The 22234-nt window shown below is 40.9% G+C and overlaps 1 protein-coding gene across 9 annotated transcripts in view; it reads right to left on the bottom strand.

Annotated features, from left to right (window-relative positions):
• Positions 1–18966, bottom strand: part of esrrb (estrogen-related receptor beta) — a 39827-nt gene extending 20861 nt beyond the window's left edge. The window contains exons 1-5 of one of the 9 annotated variants that reach the window (XM_037241503.1): positions 18407–18966; positions 12097–12165; positions 6874–6987; positions 5193–5602; positions 155–280 (exon numbers count right to left, since the gene is read on the bottom strand). In XM_037241503.1, coding sequence (XP_037097398.1) covers positions 155–280; positions 5193–5589 — 523 coding nt within the window. In that variant the 5' untranslated portion in view covers positions 5590–5602; positions 6874–6987; positions 12097–12165; positions 18407–18966. Of the gene's footprint in view, positions 1–154; positions 281–5192; positions 5603–6873; positions 6988–12096; positions 12166–14888; positions 16193–18406 lie in introns of those variants that run through there. The other 8 variants (XM_037241502.1, XM_037241496.1, XM_037241497.1 and 5 more) reach the window with 8 other exon arrangements.
• Between the last annotated feature and the right edge of the window lie 3268 nt (positions 18967–22234).

Raw genomic sequence — 22234 nt, 5'->3', positions numbered from 1 at the left:
TATTTACTGCTGTGTGGGTACAGCGGCAGTCTCGGCCACCAGGCGGTTTGTATTTGTATTTTTACACCAAGTGTTTAGGGCTACAAAATGTTCCCATCATCCAAATTGTCTTTATACAGTATGTATGCGTGCAAGAAGAAAAAAATGCTCTTACTCTTCTTACCTTCTTTCAGCATCCCCACTTTGAGGCATTTCATGAAGCGACAAGCCTGACATGATTTGCGTCTCCGTTTTGTGATCTCGCACTCATTTGTGGCAGGACAGCTGTATTCAATGTTGCCTAAGAAAAAGAATAAATAAGATTAATTAATGGAGTGACAACTGATTTTCAATGAAGGACTTTTCATACTATTTTAAGTGCATTTAAATATATTTGTTTTCCATACATATTAACTGGGTCTGGTGTAGTCCAGTAAAAAAAAAAATCCTGCTGGGACACAAAGGAGAAAATCGCTCATATAAGAGTGGCAGATAAACCCACAGTGGTCCTCACTCCTCCAACACTAAATAGGTCTTGTTAATTCTATGCAGGCCCCAGGTGCAGGCCATGTCCCCCCCGTGCTCAGAGGGGCCTACCGCTGCTTCAATAGCAGGCTAGATGAACCAAAACATGCTGCCCCTGACCAATTTACATAATACTCCTGGAGAGCCAAACCTGTTCTTACTACAATTGCTATTGTTGATGATTTATATACTGGACAGGCAAGATGCCTTATACATTATTCAATTTTAGCATATGATTCCAGGATGGTGTTTTTCAAAAGAGTTTCACTGCTCCATAATAAAAAAAAATAAAAAGAAAGAAAATAGTTGTACTCAGTTCTAACATGGACAGCAGGACATCCTGTCTGGTTCCCTATATTTTACTAAATTCAAGGATTTTCAATAAAAGGGTTCAGTGTATTATAGTAAATCCCGTCATTTTCGCTGGGCTTTCATTTTTGGAGGTTTTGACATTGGTCACTTCAATACATATATATAAATAATATAAGAAATATATAATATACTATGTAAATAATACAACACGGATAGGACATATGAACTATAATATATTTTCCTTCTTATTTTTCACAGGGAAAATTTAACAATGAGCACTTCCCACATTAGCCACCCACAAGCTATGTAATATTCCACTGCCGTTCCTCTACTGGCCCTCCAACACCCTTTGACAACTTATGCAATTATGTTAACATTATTAGACAGATCAAGTCTAGGGTCCCAAGATGTTATAAATAATTAGAAATTCCTCTTTATATCGGGGTTAGAAATCATTATGCTAATTCTACTCATCTCTTTGGAATTGCGGGTAAATAAAGGTGTGAGGCAAACGGCTGATGAGCTCTGATTGTCTTTCCTCACTGTGTTTTCTCTGTTGTCATAGCAGAACCAGACCATAATCATCCTTTTCATTTTCACACATGCCAGGAGGAGGCAATCAGTGCTGCCCAGCGCAGGATCCAATTTTGTGTGTGTGTGTGTGTGTGTGTGTGTGTGTCTGTGTGTGTGTATTTTTATCATAATTAATCAGCTAATCTGTCAATTCTAATTATGTATACTGTCTATTACTGAAGCATTGAAACATTTAAAACCCAGGGTTATTTTGTTAAAAATTAAATAAATACAATTACTTGAGGATGCAGTAAGGTCCTCCGATTAGTAACAAAATGTGAATGCCATGATTGTGTTTATTTGGCAGCTAAAGCGGCCAAGACGATCTATTTTCATATTCATTTCATGTCATCATCCTGGAAATGCAGCCAATTGACCCTGCGTGTCCCTGAGGGCATTTTAGCGTTCTGTTTTTGTTTTTTCCCCTCATACTACTCGTTCCTTTTGTCGGGGTTTGAGTGAACATGAGTGCAAACTTCAACTGGTGGTTTACTAAACTACTGTGCTTTGATATCACACTCTTTAGAAAGGAAAGGAAAGCATGCACTCAGCTTGTGCCTCAGCTTGCGCATGTTCTATCATGTGCATCTGATATTCTGTCAAAAGGGACAAAGAGTGGACAGTTTGAGAGGTTGTTGGCAATAACACTCTCCTCACTTTGTTTTCAATGCACAGGAAATAAATAAATAAGAAATAAAAAAAGAATACATAATAATTTAAAAAATAATAAATAATAATTAAATAGTTACCTATTACTGTATAACAGCCAACAAATTTTTTTTTTTTTTTGGTGAAATCATAACTAATGTCTGACGTTCAGCCAATGCTAGAAATTAGCTGCCGAATCCTGCGCATTGCACAGCCGTTCAATCGTGCCTTGTTTGGCGATTGGTCAGAATTATTCTGCTGACGACAACGGCGCGATCACAGCAGGTGGTCAGAACAATCGGAGAAAGATTCTCTCATCTGAAGGAAATAATATTTTAAAAAGACCAGTTGATTAATTGATGCGTTTTGAGTCAAATGTCCATCCTGAGTAGCAATTCAACACACGATATGACATGTTTGAATTTCACCAATTGAAATGGAGCATTGATGCAATTCTTTGCTCAGAGACCAATATCATCGCAGAGTGAGGGGAGACGAAAAAGATTTCCCTTTTTCTTCTCTTGATAAGTATCTCTCAATCTATTTTATGGCTTTTCAGGACCCATGCCAGGACACAGAGGGGGAAGTCAGGTCTTGTAAGTAAATTACAGTAAAATGGCAAGTATTTCTCATCAAAATCTAAACTGACTTTTACAGGCTTACTGTCAAGGTCTATTATAGCTCAGATAAAGGAGGGTCACTGAGTTCAGTTAGTTTTCAACCAGTTTTACACTTAGGATCAAAATGGGAAGAAAACAGAGTTCAAAAGGTATGCTTTTGATTGGTGGGGCATGTGAAGTGCAGCCATGGGGCGTGTGATTAGAAGAGCCCACAGAACAGAGGGACTTCGGGGATGGATGGATAGATGGGGATTCGGGTTGATATAAATTTGGGTCTGGCCTTGACTAATATATCTTTATCAAGAGATGACTTTAAGAGGCCTATTTGGGTGGATGGCATAGTGACTGCGAGGCTAAAAAAGTATGATAAGGAGTTAAATAATAATAATAATAATAAATAATAATAGTAATAATGAAGTTAAATCATTTGAAAATTAATACATGAAAATTTTTAAATTAAGAGCATTTTGGACATCTCTAAAATCAGACAAGATCCAATACAAGAATTGAAGTAAATACTCAATATTGACATAATCTTGTTAGATTAATTGAATATGTAAATTAGTCCAGAAACAATGAACACCTTACAACATGATGTAGTACACGACTATATGTCTAATGACAAACTACAATAACATTGTTCAATAAATATCTCTCTTACAGTGCCACTTAAAATGACTAAAGAAATGTAACTAAATCTTAAGATGGTGAGTGTGTGTGCCGACAAAGTACAAATTTTATATTTGCATCTTGCCAACCAGATAAATTGAGGATTTTTCTTAATAGGAAGGTCAGCAAATGAACAGAGTCCAAGGTGAGTTTAAAAAAAACAAAAAAAAAAACACGTCAGGATGGTAGTTACCACCAATTTATCATGCTATTTGCCCTAAGTGCTACAGAGCAATGTGATAAAGAGCTAGAAAGGAGAGAGTCTTTGTTTTCTTCTCATTAGCAAAGAACGTCTCACACTCTAACCTTGACTGCCTCGTTATTCCTTTAATTAATCAGTTCTCATCAACCTCACCTCCCCGTTCTTTCGACATCCTGCTATTTACTGTTTCCATGTTGCTCCACCTAAACGGCATGTGTTTCTATTATCATTTTGGTGCGCTTTCACCTCCCCCCCCCAAAAACGTCCCAGTATTCTCTGCCCGGGACCCCTGTCTGATTATTATGCCATTAAGCCTCTCCTCCTCTCATGTGAAAGGAGCAGCAGAGTCCCTCTTCAATCTAAAGAAGTCCAGGGTTTTCTTCCCCTCCTCTCCCTGAAATTACCCGGCGACGCGTGCCTGAGTTTCTAATTGGCATGCCCGTCCCTGGAGACGGCCCCCTCCCTTCTTCCTAATGAAAAGCCTCGGCCTTAATTACACTTTCCAAACGCTGATTGTTATTGACAAAACTCCTGTGGCTCGGACAAACGACGGCAGATTAGCTCCATTACAGGCAGCCCTCCAAGAAGGGAAAGAGAGGGATTTCAAATCGACAATGCAAAGTGGGGGAGTCAGGGGGGGTGGGGCGTGGTGGTACGGAGCTTTCAATTTCTTTCTCCATGTACCTTCCTCTTAATTGTTTGGGCCTGTGCTTCACTTAAGACATCTTCTTCTCTGATGCCTCTTTTCTGTTCCATTGTGATACTTGGGAGAAAATGTTCATCTTTTGTCAATAGACGGGATTGCTGATGGCAGCAATGGTAAACATGCGGATTTGGCCTAATGCTTTTGTTTGTCTGAAAAAGGTACATAGACTGTCTAAAGCTGATAGGGATGCAAGGTCGAAAACCAACAACTCCCATCAAGACAGGCGGCGTACGCGTAATGCACGTTGTTCCATGCGGGTGAACATTTGTCGTTTACCTCAAATATGAACGTTTTTCAATTTCGGCTTTACTTATTTCATTTAGTTTTCGACGACAAATGGATTTAGACGTGTAGATGGGCTTGTTCATGTTTTTTTTTTATCATGCTTACCAATATTCTATAATCCTGTGTAATCAAGAGCCCTTTATTAGTGGTGGGAAAATGACGTTTCATTAATGAACCAGTTGTTGTGTCTAGATGTGTTCGACATACCACACACCGACGTGGCATTTTTCAAACGCTTTTCTTTAAACAGTGTCATCTAGAGGAGTAAAACAATACAACTGGTTCAACGAAGCAAATCCGAAGCTTCGTTTTCCCAACACGCCCTTAAGATGCATAACTTTCAAGCAAAGCAAAAGAATTGCAAACTACGACTAGCATCTGTGAGAATTTGTGAAAATGCCACACTGCGGGGCTTTTGAATCTAATTTTCAATCAAAGGGGAATAAACACAGCCTTCGAAGCTTTCCTAAAGAAAACAGTGGGATGATGCGGTTGGAAGAGTCGGACAGATGATTTGTGTATTTGTACAGTGTACACTATGAATCTTTGAGATTGAATATACGTCAGTGTTGTAATATCAGAGATGCGTTGGAGATGTGTTTCTGGTGTGGGGGAAAAAGAATCTATTCAGTGTGTTCGAGGTATTGTCGGATGAAGACGAGGAGGAAAATACCTTGTATTGTCCTTTTAAAAAAGGCTTTGCAGGCCTCACAAGAGGCCACACCATAGTGATACCCCGAAGCTATATCTCCACAGACCAGGCACAGCCTCTTGGGGAGGGAGTTCAACATGTATTCGCACTTTATGGATGAATCCTCCATGATGGTGCTGGAGCAGTCGTCATAGCGTTTGCGGCAGGTGCCGGCTCCGAGCCCGCCGGGAGTGAACATAGGTGGAGAGTCCAGGCCGTTGGAGTGGCTGTTCATGGTGTTGACATAGCCACCGCTAGCGTCAGAGTTGCCGCTGGGACTATGGTGGCTGACTGTGTCAATGACCGAGGACGGACTGGATGGCTCCGTTTTAATGTAGGACCCGCAGCTGGAGGGTAGGTGCCGATCATCAGCGGCCATTCTATTCAGCAGCCTGAGAAATAGGGGAGGGAGGGGGGGAGGAGAGGAGAGACAGTCTATTATGTGTTTTTATAGAATAGTATTATGAAGCAGATATGACAAAAATATAGCGAGTGTCACAAGATATTACAATACCTGCATTATACTCTAAAATAAGGGTCCATAAAAATGGGCCATTTAGTACAGACAGTGATGGAACCAAAGTATTTTCTTGATAATCAGAGTTCATCATTCCGTCCCTCTGTCAAAAGCTTGGTCATGCGAAATGGGAGGGGAAAAAAGTAAGACCACAGACTACCAAAAATTTAAAGAGTTAAAAAAAGAAGGAACAGGGCAAATAATGAGGCAGAAGAAGAAAAATTATAGCGATATTTTTTTACAGACACTTCCGGTCATATTTGTAGACCATCGGAAACTCGTAGACCATCGGACATTACAGAACTCATGAACAACCATCTCAACGCAACTTCAGGCTTGCAACCGTATTCAATGATTATTTTGCATATGACCAGAGAAAAGCCCACACACCACACTTGGAAATCCACTGCTGTACACACACGCTTCGCAGAGCAGAAAGCAAAGTGCACCATGTCTCCTTGAGTCAGCGGTGAACCAAAAAGAAACACGATGACAACTTATTGACTGCTCATCTGTCTGTCTAATAACTAACTGTATTTTTTGGAGTACACGCAGTCCATGATGTAGCGTGTGTAGGATGAGTGCAATATTTCGGATTTGTAAAAAGTTCTATAAAATATTCCTTGCTCACAGTAACAACAGGCCTCATGCGACAACTTTGCTCAACTCTTAGCAAAATATATATTCTAAAAATAACATTAAAAATTGTGACTTATTAAGGTGATGGCAAGGTCACACATTTGAAAACAGACACACCCTTTTGCATTAGGAACCAGGGTGAGGGTAAAAGGTCGCCTTCACTTTCCTACATTAACAAAATTGAGTGTTACCTGGTTTATGCAAATTTGACAAATGGGCTATACGAGAAGAGCAGTCAAATTCGGGCCTCGGCACATTACTCCATCAGCATATTGCCAAAGAATGTTTACATATTTGACATACCGGAATAGCATTAGCACCGCTGGACTCAACCTGCCTTGCTCGGAAGTTAGCTGTCAGTCTACGAGGGCTTCTTGCTGAGGCCTCGGCTACGTCTCCATTCAGTTGGCCAAACCGCCTCTCGCTCTCTGAGGATGATTTAATTGCGAGGGTGGGTGACAGAGAGGTTCAGGCCCAAGGGTCATTGGGTCAACCTTATTTTCTCACCCTGGCTTCCTGGGCCCGTGGAGATGGGGGTCACTGTGTCAAATTAAATCTCATTCCCGGTTTTCTCTCCCTGCTGTCATGTATATTCATCGGAGCTCCAGGTGCCTACCACTTCTGGAAATTCAAAAAAAGGTTAAGTGCAAAAATAAATAATAAAAAATGCGGCATGTTAAAACTATTCACCTTGAGAAGTCAGCCCAGCTCATTTTTTCTCATCATATCGAAATACTTTTTTAGCTTTGATTTAAAGTACAAGCAAATATTTTTTAAGCCCAATAGGTGTTCGTCATATTTGCTGCTTAATAACAAAATCCATTTTTAAGCGTCCTTGCAGCCCTAAATTAAAAGGTGAATCAATTTCACGCCTTTCTAAAATAGAACTTGCCGCTCTTGATAATGAATGCAGATTGCATCTGCGTAAATGAATGCATGGCTCTGTTCATCTGCTTTATGTTCTCTGTTTCAGATGGATATGTGCACCTGTACGATAGGGCACCTGCACTTGGCTTATTAAAGGCTATATATTAAAACGTAGCCACGCAAGATGGCTCCATTTAGCTTTTATTTCACAAATTCAGAGTAAGCCTAACCCCGGTTCAAAGGCCATCTTGAGGGTGACACTTAGCATAATTGCATAAGTGTCTTAACTGTTTCGCCTCCAGCTCAATGTGGCCATTTATTATAAATGTGCTGGCTGGAATTCCCTTAACTCATTCTACGATGACACATTATACCACTCCTATGCGTATGTTTTTAACAAGTCTGCATATATTGATTAATGATGCTGAGGGAATACTAACCACTTGAACCTGTGATATTAATCAAACAGTATAGGGAAAAAAAATCTATAAATATTCGGGATCTCAAATGGGGAGCCTATTCATTAAAATCTATGAATAAATACCATTGTGCCGAAAATTATGACCACTACATTTTTTGACAGTCACAATAGGCAGGATTCATATTTTAATATGCTAATTAGCAGTTGCACATTACTGCAGACATATTCATGCTGTGAAATCGATCATTCTGTTACTTCCTTCCGCAAACTCAGTACAAGCATTTCGCATTCTGTTATTGCCTGTCTGCCCAAAGGAGTCTCGCTCGACGTAGATATACAATTGCTTTCTTCTCCTTTTGTGCCGCTCAAAATTCAAGCTGAGTAGAGAAATATGGTTGCGCTAACACACTCCTCAGTTTGGTTTTAATCTGATTCCTCCTAAGAATATTCCAGATCCTTAATATCATCCTACTGGTGGATTATCTGTATTAATGACTGGCAATGCTTCTCACATACTCGGTTCCTGGACAAGAAAGAAAATGAGAAAGAAAGTGAATACGTCTTGACGCTTCTTTTCCCTGCAAGCAAAACACAGACGACTATCTCGAGAACAGCCGCGATCTAATTGAGCCAATTTGTAAGAATTCCTGTGAAGACCTTATTCTTCTCTACTGTAGCCTATGACTCACATATAAAACACACAAAGCAACGCCACAGTCTCAGCTCACACAATGAGTGAAATGCTTCTTTCTTTTTTTTTTTTTAACCATCAATGCCACCTGATGCCAAAAACACAATTTTACTCCATTTACTAACCTCATCACAAGGTGTGATGAGGTTACTAGCTCAAACTAAGTGCGGTTGGGCAGGGGAGGGGGGGGGGGGTGTTGACATGTGCAGGCAGGGTGATGGTGATATCAGATGCCCCAGTAGGGGCAGATCTGTCTAGAAGGCCCCAGGCGATGTGGTCTGATAAGCCACCGGTCCCGGAGTCAGGCGCAGGTAGGACAAACTCAATTAGCTTCTGAAATACCTCCTCTGAGCCTTACTCAGCCTCTCCAGCACAGTCAAAACCTTCTGGCAACCGCCACCCTGACCTTTCCTCGAAGGGCTATGACCACCTTTTACCGCTTCAACACACTCATTGGAAAAGCAATGAGTGAAGGAGGTTGAGGGAGAACCTTCCAGCCAGAAAAAGTCAGATTAAGTTCACACGGAGGTAAATAGACAAGGAAAAGCACCAGGGCCTCAGAAGGTCTTGGAGCAGCCCTTGGGATTTAAATAGAAAATCATCTTACACTATTCTTTTTGTTTAACTGGTCCTATATTAATGACCATCATGGGAATATGAATATCGCCCGGGGATAAGTGCTTTCCACCACTGTTGAATGGGCTTTAGCCCTCGTTGATTTAATTGTGTGTTTTTGCTGCAGACACAATATGAAAGATGGAATTGCAGTGGAGTAAAGTGGTCTGCTGTGGTTGCACTCCTTGGGGACCCTTTTGGATCTATAGAGATGAGGCCCCTAATTTTGCAGAGTCTCAATCCTTGGTCTTGCTCTGACATAAGTGCGTGTGTTGGTATGGAAATGTTAGGGCCTCCTTCCTCATCAATGAATAAAAATCATTGAGGAAAAATAAGTACTATAGGAATGACGAGAGTGTTTGTGGTGAGGAGATTGAGGGGCCCCAATCAATAGTCCATAAACTGGCGGCTAGTGCCGGGTTCCCATCGCGGGGACCATGCTCTCCGCGGCCTCTACAATTAAGTCTCTCAGTCTCCAACCCAGGATTATATTTAGCTGCTCCACGGCAATGCTGCTATCATCTTTATAAAGCAATGAGCTCACTCCACTATGACAACATGAGCCCCACGCTCCGGCGGCACCATATGATAGCCCAGACCAAGAAGTACTGTAGATCACATCTATTGATTCCCACCTACCCCCACCTCCTTCTCCTTCCTGTTGCGGAGATCCTGCTGGCATATAGGCTCTGATTTTCGTCTGACGTAAACCGTCTGGGCCGCACAGGGCAGATCTAGTTCTTATAAGAGGCTGAGTTCAGGAAGTTGATGGAAGCAAATGACTTGTGATGGTGATATTGTGGGGGTGGGGGATGGCGTCTGACTAAACTTCAATTTTTATAGAGCAAAAAAAGTACAATCTTCTTCAGAACCCAGTGGGGGACATCCCCACAGAATTGAACAACTCATCATGCTGTATGGGAAAAAAAAAAAAAAAAGAAGCCTATGATAAGTCTAGCCCTCAATGCAGTACATTTGGGATTAAATGTCTAATTGTGTCTTTTCATTTGAAAAGATTAGTTCCCATTACATCTGTTCTGTGACATTGTCATGGTATAATTTAACATGAAATATAAAAAGTAATTATCATTCGACTTTTTGACTAGTAGTGCTGCGGGAAAACGTTTTGACAGTCAAATATTTTGTGTATTAAACATACTTTTTTTTTCTCACTCGGACATATATTCTAATGACAAGAGAAATTATCCAGTTTCACTTTTATATGTTTGCATGGGTGCAAACAGAAATATTATTATAAAAGGTTTAAGGCTATTTCTGTCCATTGTAGCTCGCAGGTTTAAGACGCAGCGAGCGTGCGTACAGGGGGACAGAGAGGCATAGCGCCATGCATGAAATTGCTTCATTAATCTTCCTCTGATAGGCTGTTCTTGTTTAGGAGTCAACTCTACCTGCTTGAAACAAAGAGCCTGTCCTGCCTCCACCATAAACTAAAATTCTAATCAAAGGTGAAACTGAACACAAACAGGCCTCATATACGGAAACAAGTCCAGGAATTTTTAAACATAATTCGACATGAAGGCCCTTGTCCATATTTATACAGGGCATTGTTAGTATAGTCATTAGCGTATCCGTCTAGAAACGACACTAGCATCAAGTCAGACTTCAAATTATTCAAATGACTGTAAATTAATTGATGCTTTGACGATGTTTGTGGCAGACATCGTCATAGCGATGGCCTCTAGCTTTTTACAAGCTCATCTCTACCAGCTGCCGCATATTTCCCATAAATAGTGCTGGTAATAAAAAGGCGGGTGGGCCTTACTGATTTATATGATCGGGTCCGCCACCACGCCATTCAGAAATAATTAAACTTTGGGGATATTTCATGAATTAATGTGTCTCCTTCAGGGGGCAATCTAAACATACATTTCAGTGTTGCGCCATGTCTGGTGTCCGTTCATGGCAAAGGGTGGATGGTGTGTGTGTGTGTGGGGGGGGGGGGCAGGTTCAACAACCAATGTTACAATTTGATTGCACTTGATTGCACTGTTGCAGCTATCCTAAGGAGATGTTTTAACTCAAGCCTATCTGGCATCCAAATCAGGCCGGAAACCACAAATTTATAAATAAAAAAAACAAATTAAAACAGGCATGAGACACGCCGAACCCTAAATATTCCACTATATTGCCGCCTTTTGTTTTTGTTCAATTCTTCTCCACACTATCAAAGTCTGCCTGAGCGCACACACAATCATTCGCTCACAATTTTCCAAAGAACCCCATAAAAAAGCGCTTTGTGTCAAAAGTTGTAACGGGTGCGGGTTTAGTCCGGCTTACGCAGAAAAAGACTTGGCAAAGCTGTCAGGAGGAATGGGAGCGGCTTCTGTGACGGACGGTTTCAATATTGATTTCATAAATAAACAAAGCTAACCATCGATCCTAATGTTATTTTGCATTTCAATTACTGCTCAGAAACATAACCTTCAAACAACGGGCCGCTCGATACCAATAGCCTTCACTGATAAACACCCATATAGTTATCCCCTTACATCACTTTTCCAACCAAGTGGGACCGAGTGGACATTTTTTACCGAGTGAAAAGCAACTATGATTTTCTAACTTTTCCACATTTTAAAATCCCCAGTTCTTTCTTGCGTTGTTTTACTTATATGGATAATGTGTTTGCAAAAATGTGTCTGTAAATGAAGCGGAGCCCTTCACCGTTGGAGCAACAGGAAGAAGTGCTGACACGCTGTCAGTGATAGCACTCGGCTGCCACAAGGGCATAAGAGCCCACGTAGGCTAGCATTATCCTTCTAGACTAATGGACTTGGTTATTTTTAAACTGATTCTCGCACTGCGGCGGAGGTCTCCGATGTTACCGTGGAAGAGGAATCAGTAGGGCCACGTGCGATGGATGATGCTCGATAGTTTTGGTACATAGGCAAATATGGCAGCGTGATAGCCAATCATTGAGTCTGGAACTTTTTTTTAAAAAGAATTGAACCAATCTAATTGTATTTCTGTGTAAATATTGGTCGTTTTGTGCTGACATAAAAAGAGAGACCGAGTAATATACTCTACATCCCCATTTGTCCTGGGGACTCACTCCCCCCCTCCCCTTCATCTCAATCTGAGTGACACATTTACAGTTGAAAGTAATGATACTAGATACCAGAAATGAGAAGGCTCCAGCGTGGCCAGTGGACTCAGGAATCTCTCTAATGAATTGGACAACAAAGCCCTGTTGGTACAAGGAAGAAGTATTTAGAATGGGGTGACAAACTGAATTTATAGACATCATAGACGCCGCAATGCCTCCTAAACGCTGGCGGCGTGGGAGAAGGCTGGCCGGTCGGCAGGGGCGGCAGCTTCAGAGACTCGTCTCCTAGCGGGGTGGCCGGTCGGGAACCTCTTCTTGTAATGTATTCTCAAACCAAATTATCGTAAACTGATCCCATCTGGATAGTGTCTGTACGCGGTCGCTTTGGTTGCCTACCATTGCCTCTACCCCTGCGATAGCATCTCCATGCAGACAGCAGAAATCTGATTAGTCCAACAACAATGAAACACTTGGTCAAAGAGCAAAGAGCTTTTAACTTAAGATACACTAATGTAATTCCCTCGCCTTGTTTTCTGAAACCTAATAACAATCTAACGGATGGACTCCCGCATGGGTGTTTGCAGTCTCCAATGCTGCACAAGCTGGGAATAATGTCAAATAAATTTAAATCTAATCCATCAACGTGCGCTAACTTCTTTCTGTTTCTCTAGAAAAATACATGAAAAAAGTCTCATTTCATGAGGGGGCTGTGTTGGAGAGCACCGTTAATGGTTTGAAGCGGTGGTGATGTTGAGCTAAAGGAAAGCCAGAGTGTTGATGGAACATTTAAGACCATAGAGAAGTCACATGCTGACTGGCTGAAAGCACCACCAGCAACGTTCAACTATTAGCATAAAGTATCTGACTCGGTGGCAAATTCAGGAAAAATGGTCTGGTGTAGAACAAATAAATATGTAGACCATCATTTGAAAAAAATTCAGTTGCCATTATTCTGAAATAAAATTCTGCTGTCTGCTGACAGTTTAGGCACTGGCGAGCTGCACACGTCTATCTATAGAGCCATGCTATAGTGATTTTTATAATGGTACCGTGTTAAAGACACCGAATCCACGCGACTAATCCTCTCATCTGACCATCGAAGTCCCGTTCAGCCTAAAGTGTGTGTGTTTTAAAAGCCAATGAACATAAAACAGAAGAGGGCTGATTCTTAACTTAAAAAGAAATTGCAACTTCAAAAAAAACAGGGAGAAAATTATTGACGCTTTAAGATTTACAAGGGTGCAATTTTTTTTCTCTCTCTCTCTCTCTCTCTTTTGCCTGTGTATTGGTGTAGGTGGATCCAATTATAAATTTTTTAGGACAAGTTTCCCAATGTTTCTACAGTACACTATGCTTGTTCATTATTCAGTACATACCATGTGACACATAATGAAAATGCAAGTAAAAAAAAAAATTCTACCATATTAAAAGATATATATTTAAAAAAAACTGCACAAATATGCTCACGTTTAGTTGCCACATTTTGTTCTGATTTGAAATATCTGTGGAGGGGAAGAAAGTTGAGTTGAACTAAGGTGAAACTAAGTTTTGAAATGTCTATGAAACATTTAAAATGCAGTCTTCTTGCATGTCAAATTTTTCTTGGAAAATATTTCTTTTACAAATATCACAAATTTTCTGCCTCCAAATTTACATACCATTAATGAGATGCACAAAATCAACAAGCACAGTTATTCAGACACAATAAGTAATCTGAAAAGCTGCTTTGAAATAATACCACTTTTGTTTTTGTTTTGTGAAAGTTATATTTATGCCTTAAATTATTATATCCGGTATGTTTCACACACACAGATTTAATAAATAATTCAACAGTTTGTAGAATACAAGAAAATTGAACATGCATTAAAGGCACAAAGATAATTGCGCACAATTGCAAAATTGGCACAAGTTACAGAAGTTGCAGTTTCTAAAGTAAAGTACACCATATATGGAAAGAGAAATCCAGAGCTTTTCAATTTTCCTCTAATTTAATTCAAAGATATTTCCACCCCAAATGTATAAACTAAATAATGGACTGAATCAAGAAACAATTGACATTGGCTTCAAACTTTTTCCATTTGAATTAGCAGAGAAATTGGTACAATTAAAATAAGGGCACCTTAATTTTTTACAGGTTATTTTAATAAACCATAAATTATGTTTCATTCATAATTTCAACATTTTTAAATGCATGACTAGATTTTCCTTATTGTAAATTGAATTGAGATTTTTTTTTTTCTCTCTTGCCTTGTTTATTTTGACTTGGTAGTGGGTACATTTAATTTTGCCTTAAGTACTGAACATAGAGGAAAAAAATGTTGCACATATTTAATTTACATTTACAATTTATAAGATAGGTGCATCGATGTCAAATGGGTTGGATCAGAGTATTGAGCAGAGGTAGCAGCTTGCCTTGCGTGCCGCTGCTGGGACAGAGAAGGCAGCCACCGTTTCTGTCTTTTCGTTTACTTTGTCCTGGCCTTTACTGTGCAATTTATCCTCCATTGTTACTGTACATATATTTACTTTCATCTCAAAACAGAAAAGTATTGTTCTTGCATTTATTTATTTACAGTCAAACTCATCCCCTGAAGAAATTAAAACACTATGACGCTGAGAATTTGAGTCAAGCCTGTCATAAAAAAATGAAGCTACGCACACATTCAGAGTCTCTCTTGATTTGTTGCTTGATACAAAGTCACTCAAACATCCCGCATGATCATAACAAGAAGATAGATGAACAGGAAAAGTTAATACGTTAAAAGAAAAAAGTGGGATTGACCCAAAAGTGCAGGCAAAGCTCACAGGGTGGAGTTAAAATGAAAAAGTGAAGGAGAGGGAAGGAAGAAAAAGAGTGCACCTACTGGTTATGATAGCTGAGAGGGTCTGGGAGACAAAGTTCTGAAATGTCCATCAGTCCAGTTTTAGCATTCCAGGAATGAGAGGAAGAGGAAAGAGGAAACAATTGAGAGCCGCTTCTTCCCCCAAATGACAGCCGAGCACCCTCAGAGACGAAAAGCCCCTCCAGCAGCGCTTCCCCCAGCCTGCGCAGGTATGTTGGACTCTGATGGACTGACTGGCTGCACGCATGTGGAAGGGGACATGTGTGTTGTGTATGTTGTTATGTCGAGATGTGTGGCAAGAAGACTGCGTCTCTGATTGTAGGAGAGCGCATGTGTGTGTAGGGCAAAGAGAGTCAGAGAGAGAGAGGGAGAGAGAGAGAGAGAGCGAGAGAAGCGCAGGCAGTGGCGGGATAAGGACTGAGATGGAGAGCGCAGGAGAGCGCCAGCGAGAGGAATGACTCTTTCCACAGGCGGGATTGGGCTCTTTAAGACTCAAGGGCTTGATGAATATGGAACAGCTGCTGTTGGCTGGCTCCGAGGGGGAGGACTTAAAGTGACAGAGGGGCCGGCACAGCACCAGGGAGGAGGGATCCGAAATGCTTACGTGCTCTCTTCACGCATTGCATGGACACAACGCACATCATAACAGAAACTGGACATTTCAAACTGTGCAAGACTTCTAAAATAAAGCCAGGGAAAAAGGTGCAAGTGTCAGCAAATATCATCGATATCAGGCCAAATATTTAAAAAAAGCAATGAAGTGTTTTGCTTTTACATACTGCACATATGTGCATTTTCATTGGTTGCTGGAAAATTAGGAACATCAGTACAAAACATTCAGATTTCTATAGTTTTTGCCTAATTCTTCAAAAACAACAATGACATCTTAAATCCTAACATTGGAATAACTTTTCACCAACAGGTTAACCGACATAGCTACATTTTGCTAGTTGAATAGGCGAAGGGCTACTAGTTTGATACACACTTCTAACGTTTATTTATTTATTTATCTATTTATAAAAATGACTTTGGCTAAATGGCTAAGACTCTGCAACAATCAAACAAGGGAAATTTCTTGTTCGGCAGTTGGAACAAATTCATGGAATTTCTATTTGTTTCATTAGGAAACTGTACTTTAGTTTATGAACGTTACGGTTTGACAACGGGTTCACTTAACAAATCAAAACCTGAGGTTCCACTGAAACAAATGTGTTGAAATTACTTGTAACAGTTAGTGACATTATCAAAATGGAATGTTTAATTTATGTGATTCTCTGCGAGTGTCTACATTTTCAAATGTTCACTTCAGAAAGATTTTAAGCCAAACACAATAGAACAGGTCCCAAGTACCAAAGTTCATATTGTAAGTGTTTTTTGGGGGTGTTATGAATCAAAAGCACGAGTGGTATCATTCTTGGTATCAATCTGGGAGGAAAAAAAGTGTGACCAAACATTCTTAGTGTCACCAAATGACACGAAAGAGTGTAATTCGGCCCAAGCTACAATATGGAGACGACACCACACAGTGTAGTTCATTCGCAGCACTTCACTTTCAAAAGCTTTCAAACCACTAAGGACGGTTAATGTATTTATTGAGCTGTGTCGCTAGCTCCATTTGCGCTTGTTACATGCGAGAGAGCGTTGGGAACCTTTCGACACCTGCGAGAGATGATCTCAAGTCATAACTCATGGTGTGGAGGCCCATCGTCTTCTAACGCGGCGGAAAATCCAGCTCTGCTCCCCTAACCCCGGCTTTAGAAGCGCCTGTGTTTCCGTGTTGATCAAGCTCAGGAAGAATGCAGAGAATGCAGATAGCATTTCACAGGCAGCGAGTGTCGGCGTGTTACTGTATCCTCACATTGGAAGAGCGGAGCTTACGGCATCTTTTGCTTAAAACGAGTAGCGGCAACTCTGCGAAAAATCTCTCCCGAGTCCGACTGCCTCTAGTTGTGCAAAGTTTGTCCCGAGACAGGTGGCAGCGGCTTGGAAGTAAAAAGACGGCAAATGGCTTCATGCCTGTGCTGGATGCAGAACAGGAACAGCGTAACCCCCCGGAGAGGAATCCTGTTCCATTCATCGGCTCACGTTTCTATAATCAATGCAAAAACATCACGCAATCCCTATTGATCATCACAGGGCCTATTGATGTGCAACAATAGTGTCTCCACAGTGGCACTCATTTCACAGCATCTGCTCCCCTTTTTGAGGGGGGGGGGGGACAAAAACAAATGACTAAATACATTCAATCCAATTAAGCAAGGTGCCAAATCCAGCACCTGTCAGCCGAATTCCTGGGATAGGAATAAACACACTGTCAAACTGAGATGGAAGACTCCAATAGGACATCACACTACAGACTGGGATGGAAATAAAACAGAGGATGCAAAGCAGATTATGATTTGCTTTTTTGTTTTTGTTTTATGTTGGGCTGTTAGTCAAACAAACAGTGGAATCAGAAGAAGTGGTGATAACTGTCATGATACAATGCACAATGGCATTATCCTGGTATCTACCCTGCCTTTCACCTTGGTGACTGGCTCCAAGAGACAAATCTCACATCTGCATGTTCTCATGTGGCTTGCCAAATCTTTTAAGTGACATCCTGACTCGTGTCACACCGTGTGAGCTATGAAAGCCCCGCTGAAAGCTGCTATCGCTCCTCCTTATCAGCTCTGTTATGAAAAATCACAGCATGTGACAGTTGATTTGACAGAGAAGGATCTGATAGAAATAAGGAATAGAGCCACGTGAGGCCGGCACTCGATCGCACAGCATGAAAAGTTAAAGCAGTAACAAGAGTAGGACAGCGGCTGATGATGTAATCTGTTGGAATCGTTACACGCTTGAACTGAAAATAAGTGTTTCTTTTGTCAGAGGGTAAATCTAGTCGACCTGTGTTTATTCCTTATGACACATTGAGGGAAACAATGGAGTGTTCAATTAATGTGAAATAAGAAATATCATGTCAATTCCAATCAGGTGTCCTGCTAGTGGAATCGTATATACTTTATCTATACAGCAGCAAATTATATTTATGAGCCTTTAACCTCGATGGAAAAATGCAAAATACTAAATTGCAACTGGAGGAGATTAGAATGCAATTCAAGTTTGCATTGGTGTTCAAAGATGAGGGCAAAGTTATTTCCCTAACTTGTGACGTCTCTCAAAAAGTAAAGGTGGCACACTTCAAATAAAGAAATACGTGGAGATATGTAGTTTTAAACATAAATAGAAAAATACACACAACTACATTGTGATTTATCCCTGCAGGTAACTCGTTGACTGGCTGACAGTAAACGCAACATTTTTAAAACACCCGATTTTTGAGGCAATAAAAGGTGCAAGTATACGGTGCGCAAACGTAATAAGAACTGCGCGTGCAATATACAGGCCTGCCTAACTATTAATGTACGTAGTTTATGGATATAAAAGCAATTAAATTACTGTGGATGAAAGTGCAGAGCGCGTAAAAATGACAATATTGCACCTGGAAGTGAGAAAAGACACCAGAAATGTGTGCAAATGAATGCATAAAGTACCTTTCTATGACATGTCATTGTTCCGAGCGACAAGCGTGTCAAGGAAGTTTTGTCGGTTCTCTTTGCCTCTGCAGGTTCGGTCGCGGTGGTGCGCAGGACGTTTCGGTGGCTGGTATGTTTCGTCTGCGCGTACAGGACGCCCCGTTTAGTGGTCACACAACGGAGCCTCACTGGCAACTCCGCCTCCGGCGCACGCTTACCACGTGAAACAAACTTCCCCACTGGCAACCCGAAACGTAGTCAGAACAGGTAAATGATGTCAGTGTTAAATTACTCTCATAAAACAACATTGAAATATTTTATGTTTGTGTTTGACCTGAGTAAGTGGGGAAAAAATGGGTACAGAGGAGGGAAAAAAATCAGATGAATGTTATTTTATTGACTGGTTATGATATAGGAATTTCCATTTCTTTGCTTGCAGAGCTAACACTAAAATGCCATAGGAAAAATTAATGAAGCTTAACTGCGTCTTTTGCGCTGCCAAGAATGTAAGTAAGCAGATCAAGTAACTTTGAGAGCACTAGACATTTCCTCTAAAAAAGCTCAGGTGAGAATCTCAAGGCTCAAGGGCCAATTCATATGCATATGTACACTAGTCACATTTTTTTAATTTTTTTATTTCTTTATGTTTTTATTTTTTATTTTTATTTTTTTATGAAAGTGCAATCTATAAACACTTCAGCGAATTTAAATAGAAGAGTCATGCAATTAACGTAAATCAAATAAATATTTGCAGTGCAGATTCTAGCAGTACAGATCTGACGGTTTGCACCTCTGATGACCTCAGTTGTGGTGGGCTCCAGCTTGCAGGAGCAATAAATAGTGCCCTCATCTCCACTAGAGGGAGGGCTCTCTCGCAACAAAGCCACAGAGGAGCTACAGCAGAGGTGACTTTATTTGTTTATTTATTTATTTATTTATTTATTTTCTCACAAAGTCAGTGTTATTCATAAAGCAGATGAATGACAGCCAAAAGAGTGCCAACAAGCAGGCTCACAATGGGCACTCAACTACTCTGACTTGTGAGCACAAAAAGCCTCTCTTTTACAAACATGCAATTACTGTCCATGATAGATTAATTCACAGTGAAAGATAGAAATTGACTCCAGACTATTGACGGAATCATTTCAGGGAGCAAATTAAGTGGCATTAAAAGAATGATATTGCTACCCGCAAAAGTATCATTGATCCTTTTCAAAAGCAATTAACTGTATTTCAAAATGGGACCTGAGCATTGACACTGAACGCTGTACACTAGGAGTACTGAGGATCACTTCATTTGAGAGAGATATAAAGACCAAATTATCCCATCAAATAGAAAATCTATAAATGTAATGGCGTAGCACTTTAGTGCTAAAGAACGACAAAGGGGCCCTGATTAGTTCCCTCTGTTTGGCGTATGCTCAGAGTTTACACAAAAACACCGTGGATTAATTTAACCCATTTTAATTTGTAAACACATTTCTATATGTTCCTTGTATATGCACTTATAACCAATACACAAGCTTGGAGAATTGTCCCTCTCAAACATATTGGTGTGTACGTGTGTGTGTGTGCGTGTGTGTGTGTGCACTCTTTTTCAAAGTCATCCTCAATCAAACGGCGATTATCACTCTCTGCCGTTTGCTCTGATGGGCCGACGCTTAACAAGTGAAGTACTCTAAAAATACATTTTTGACACAAGTCAAGCTAGAGCACTTTCAAATTAGAAAGGATGAAGGAGCATATGCACACACACTCTCTCTTTCTCAGCGACCCATCACTTAAGAAGCACCCACTTCATCGAGAACTTCAGTCTTTTTAGCCACTCGTTGGTGAGTTGTAGCCTTGTAGTTGTAAGCAGATTTTTTTTTTGATGGATTGCAGTAGTTGCTGTTCCACACAGCAAACTGAGTTACACTGTTGGTAATGTAGTGAAAAAAATCAGAAGGGGGGGGAAAATGATATGGTGTGCCATCGTCGGAGGAACCAGGCATCCATCTCTAGTTCTGAAAAAAAAAAAAAAATGCTGCATTATTCAAACCCAAACATGTTTACTTGTGATTGCGACTCAAACTGAATCAGAAGATTCGAACCACTACTGTCAGCCACCCTCAATCCAACCCACACCTAAATTTCATTTAGGAGACATCTTACTACCTTTTCCCTGCTCTTTGATGCTCCTCCCTGCTCTTTGAATTCTATGCACCACAACCCTTAGATTTACTTGCTTAACAAATATGGACAGGGGGCTTAAGTGGTTTTTGAAATCTTCAAATGGACTTTGGACTGCCCGTGTTGAGCTTGGTGGCGATTCTCCTCGTCTCTCTCCTTGCTTCAATCCTGCATGTATCTGCTATTGTGTGTGCGACTATGTGTGTGTGTCTGAGTGTGTGTGTGCGCAGCCGCGCTGGATAGAGCGGCGGTCTGGAAATGAGATAAGGACGTCTGATTCATAGGATCTGACAGGAAATCTATATCCTGCAATGTTTATAATCCAGCCATTACTACACAGCCAAATGAAAGAACAATAATCCAATCATTTACTCCCATATTTACCTGAGGGCCATTCTCGGCTTGAAAAGGCAAAGAGCGGCTGTAGAGGCGGTAAATATGGGCGAGGGTGGCAAAGGGGCGAGGCCAAGAGTTTTGAGAGAGGGTCAGCGTCCTCTGGGGGGACGTGGGGCAGTTCACCCGCATGGTCTCTATGAGGTTAAAGGTCACTCATTAGTCAACACAAAGGCTTGATTGATTAAAGTAAAATACCTCCTGTTTCCTTTGGAAAGAAGAAGAGGTGTCACTTCACTCTCTCCCACTGATCCTACGTTATTCGTTTGAGAGAAGTCCTTTGAGGCAACTCTCCATATAAGCATGGAGGAATTCTCTGGTGGTGCTTTACTTATCATAGAGTCTTTCATGACAGTATGAGCTGCTCTTCATTGTGCGCAAGGGGGGGAGGTTTATCTTATTTGGAAAAGTGAGGGGGGCCTGCCCTTATCTGTCAATAAACAGTAATTAGATTTTGTGGCCGATAGCGTCGATTGGTTTCTAATCTAGCTGTCGCTCCAGACGTGTGTAATTAAAATCCCGATTGATAAAGGGAGTAAAAGCCCGCCCACGCTACCACTTTACCGGGCCCTACCCCCGACCCCTTGAAAGCACAAACAAGGGAGAGATATGAAAGAATGCCTGAGGAGAAAACTGCACTTCTTATTGATCTGTTCTATCTGCCTTCCTATCAATGCCCTTTTTCCACAATAGAGGGGCTAGTACAAAGGTTGCCGACGTAAAACTTCATTGCTAATCTCCATCTGACAGATATTATCCCTCTTAATGGTAAAACAAAACAAATAAAAACCCTTTGAGGCAGTTAGAGATATTTTGGTGAAAACATGGTATCAAATGTCAAAGGTGGGTGCGCTTGGTGTTTAACCTGAACAGAATTATCACTGCCCTTTGCACCAGCCATGGGCGTTAAAGAGCTCCATCGTTTCACATTTAAACTATAATTTGCAAAGCACAATGGGAGCACAGGTGGAAAGGGGCGTTTGCGCCGTTGTAGGGGTGAACACAACTGACTTGTTTGCCATCCAACGGAAGCGGCTCTCCTTTAAATTTGGCGCACGAGAGGCGTTCTGTCTACAATACATAGCCGAAGGTCTTGCTGCAGGTCATCCGTGAGATCACCACGCTCAATCACTTATTTAGTCTGCCAACATTTTTAAATATTACTCAAATTGAGCGGTGGGAGGTAATGAGATTGATCAGACAAAAAACGCGTGTGGTACTCTGCAGGCTTTTTAAAGATGTGTAAGCCAGAAGCATCCCTCACATGACCTTTCCTGTCTG

Source organism: Syngnathus acus, chromosome 22 (assembly GCF_901709675.1).
Source record: "Syngnathus acus chromosome 22, fSynAcu1.2, whole genome shotgun sequence".
NCBI lineage: Eukaryota > Metazoa > Chordata > Actinopteri > Syngnathiformes > Syngnathidae > Syngnathus > Syngnathus acus.
Note: the sequence above shows the minus strand (reverse complement) of the source record. Positions and strands in the feature narration are given on the sequence as shown.